General features: G+C 47.0%; 1 protein-coding gene across 1 annotated transcript in view; it reads left to right on the top strand.

Moving 5' to 3' along the window:
• The window catches only part of LOC102204060 (dystrophin-like), a 289,784-nt gene that overhangs the window by 269,956 nt on the left and 17,974 nt on the right, over positions 1-1,854 (top strand). The window contains exon 67 of the mRNA XM_013914638.1: positions 1,740-1,805. Coding sequence (XP_013770092.1) covers positions 1,740-1,805 — 66 coding nt within the window. The remainder of the gene's footprint in view (positions 1-1,739; positions 1,806-1,854) is intronic.

Genomic DNA, 1,854 nt, shown 5'->3' with positions numbered 1-1,854 from the left:
ACACACACACACGCACACGCTCTCACCTCCAGTCATTTCAGTCGTCGTGTTGTCGTCTTGTTCTCTTGATTTGTTATAAATGAACTCCACGTCAGGCTGGTACCACTATGGAGACAGTGTCCCTGCAGCTGTCAGCATCCCGCTGCTAATCAGCACAGACAGACTCTCATTGATCTGTGTGATCATACTCCAGTGAAAAATATATGCAAGGCTCATCTTGAAGAAAAAATAGCTTTAGTATAACACAGAAATGCTAGTTTAAGTGTATGTGATAAGTCAGTTCAGAAAATGCTGCGACCTCTGCTGCGTTCTTCACAGTGAGAGGCTGTTGGGTTTCAGTTCGCTGGCTCTGTTGGGAGTTTGAATGTTCTTCCTGGGTTGGTTGATAGGAGAGAGTGCTGTGGATAGAGTGAGCTGGAGCCAGATGAGTCGCTGTGGCGACCTCTAAAGGAAGCAGCTGAAAGAAGAAGATGGTTTGGATAAAATGGGCTGATTTCTGCAGAGTATTTCAGCCTTTATCAAGTCACATGTCAAATATCAGGGGTACGACGAGGTAAAGATACCTTAAATATACCCAGACATAGATTGAGCTTGGGCAGCAAACCAAGTGTTTTCATTTTCAGTGCCTCCAGCTGTTGCTGTATGGAGAGGAATATGTTATATTAATATAACCTGTGAATATGAAGCACACAGTCCCAGCCACTACTGATTTCTCACCCATTTTGTTCCACCTCTCCTCCTAAAGCTGAGCAGACACTACGCCCAACGACCACCAGCAGCCATAAGTTTGCGTGACATCATGCCAATAACCATTTTGATGGATGCTGCTCAATTTGTCTGCTGCTTCTTATACACTGCTCAATAAAAGCGAGCGTACACAAAACACATCAGCTGTCACGTCAGATGGGAAAAAAGGAGCCAGATATCTGTAATGATGAGGACGGAGTAATGTCAGGAATAAAGGAGGGAAATGAAAATGATTACAGAGGGCTGAATTCAAAAACACCCAGAAAATCAAAGTGAGGTGCGGCAGGCCAAATTTAGTTGCAGCAACTCAAAATGGTGCTGAGTAATATTGAATACGCGCCTGCCTGAAAACAGGCTGGGCTCCGAATCAGACATTAGGACAAGTGATGGGGTTCTGGGGGGTGTAGCTCAGGAGGTAGTGCTTGTATAAACGGGTGAGTGAGGCTCAGTTTCCGTCCATTAGCTCTGGACCAGGACGTTACCAGCCTCCACGACATCTGAGGTGCAACTTGGACCTAAACATAATGTCCCAGAGGTATTTTATTGGAGCTGGGTGAGCTTGGTGTCATTTGTATCAGGTCCTTCATTCTCCATGAACTGCTTGTGTTCTCTCAGCACATGAAGTCCAAGTGCAGCTGTAAGACACGTAGTTACAGAACGTTTCACACAAACCTGCTCCTGGTGCTGTCTTCACTGCTCCGCTATGAATTCATGCAGCGCGTGTGTAAGTGTGTGTGTAAGTGCGTGCGTGTGTGTGTGTGTGTGTGTAAGTGCGTGCGTGCGTGTGTGTGTGTGTGTGTGTGTGTAAGTGCGTGCTTGCTTGCGTGTGTAAGTGTGTGTGTGCGTGCGTGTGTAAGTGTGTGTGTGTGTGCGTGCGTGCGTGCGTGCGTGCTTGCTTGCGTGTGTGTGTGCTTGTGTGTGTCTGTGAGAGAGAGTTGTGATTAATGGGTTGGATTCATGAGCTCTCTCCTTGTTTCTGCTTCTCCTGGCAGGCCTGGATCTTCCCCTCAGCTCTCACATGACGACACGCACACGCGGATCGAGCACTATGCCAACCGGTAACATGACTGCAAACAGCAGTAGATTTATGTTTGTAATGTTTTGGGG

This window comes from Pundamilia nyererei, unplaced genomic scaffold (assembly GCF_000239375.1).
Source record: "Pundamilia nyererei isolate P.nyererei 1_Seehausen unplaced genomic scaffold, PunNye1.0 scaffold00212, whole genome shotgun sequence".
In the NCBI taxonomy this organism is placed as follows: Eukaryota; Metazoa; Chordata; class Actinopteri; order Cichliformes; family Cichlidae; genus Pundamilia; species Pundamilia nyererei.
This window is presented reverse-complemented; position numbering and strand designations above follow the sequence as displayed.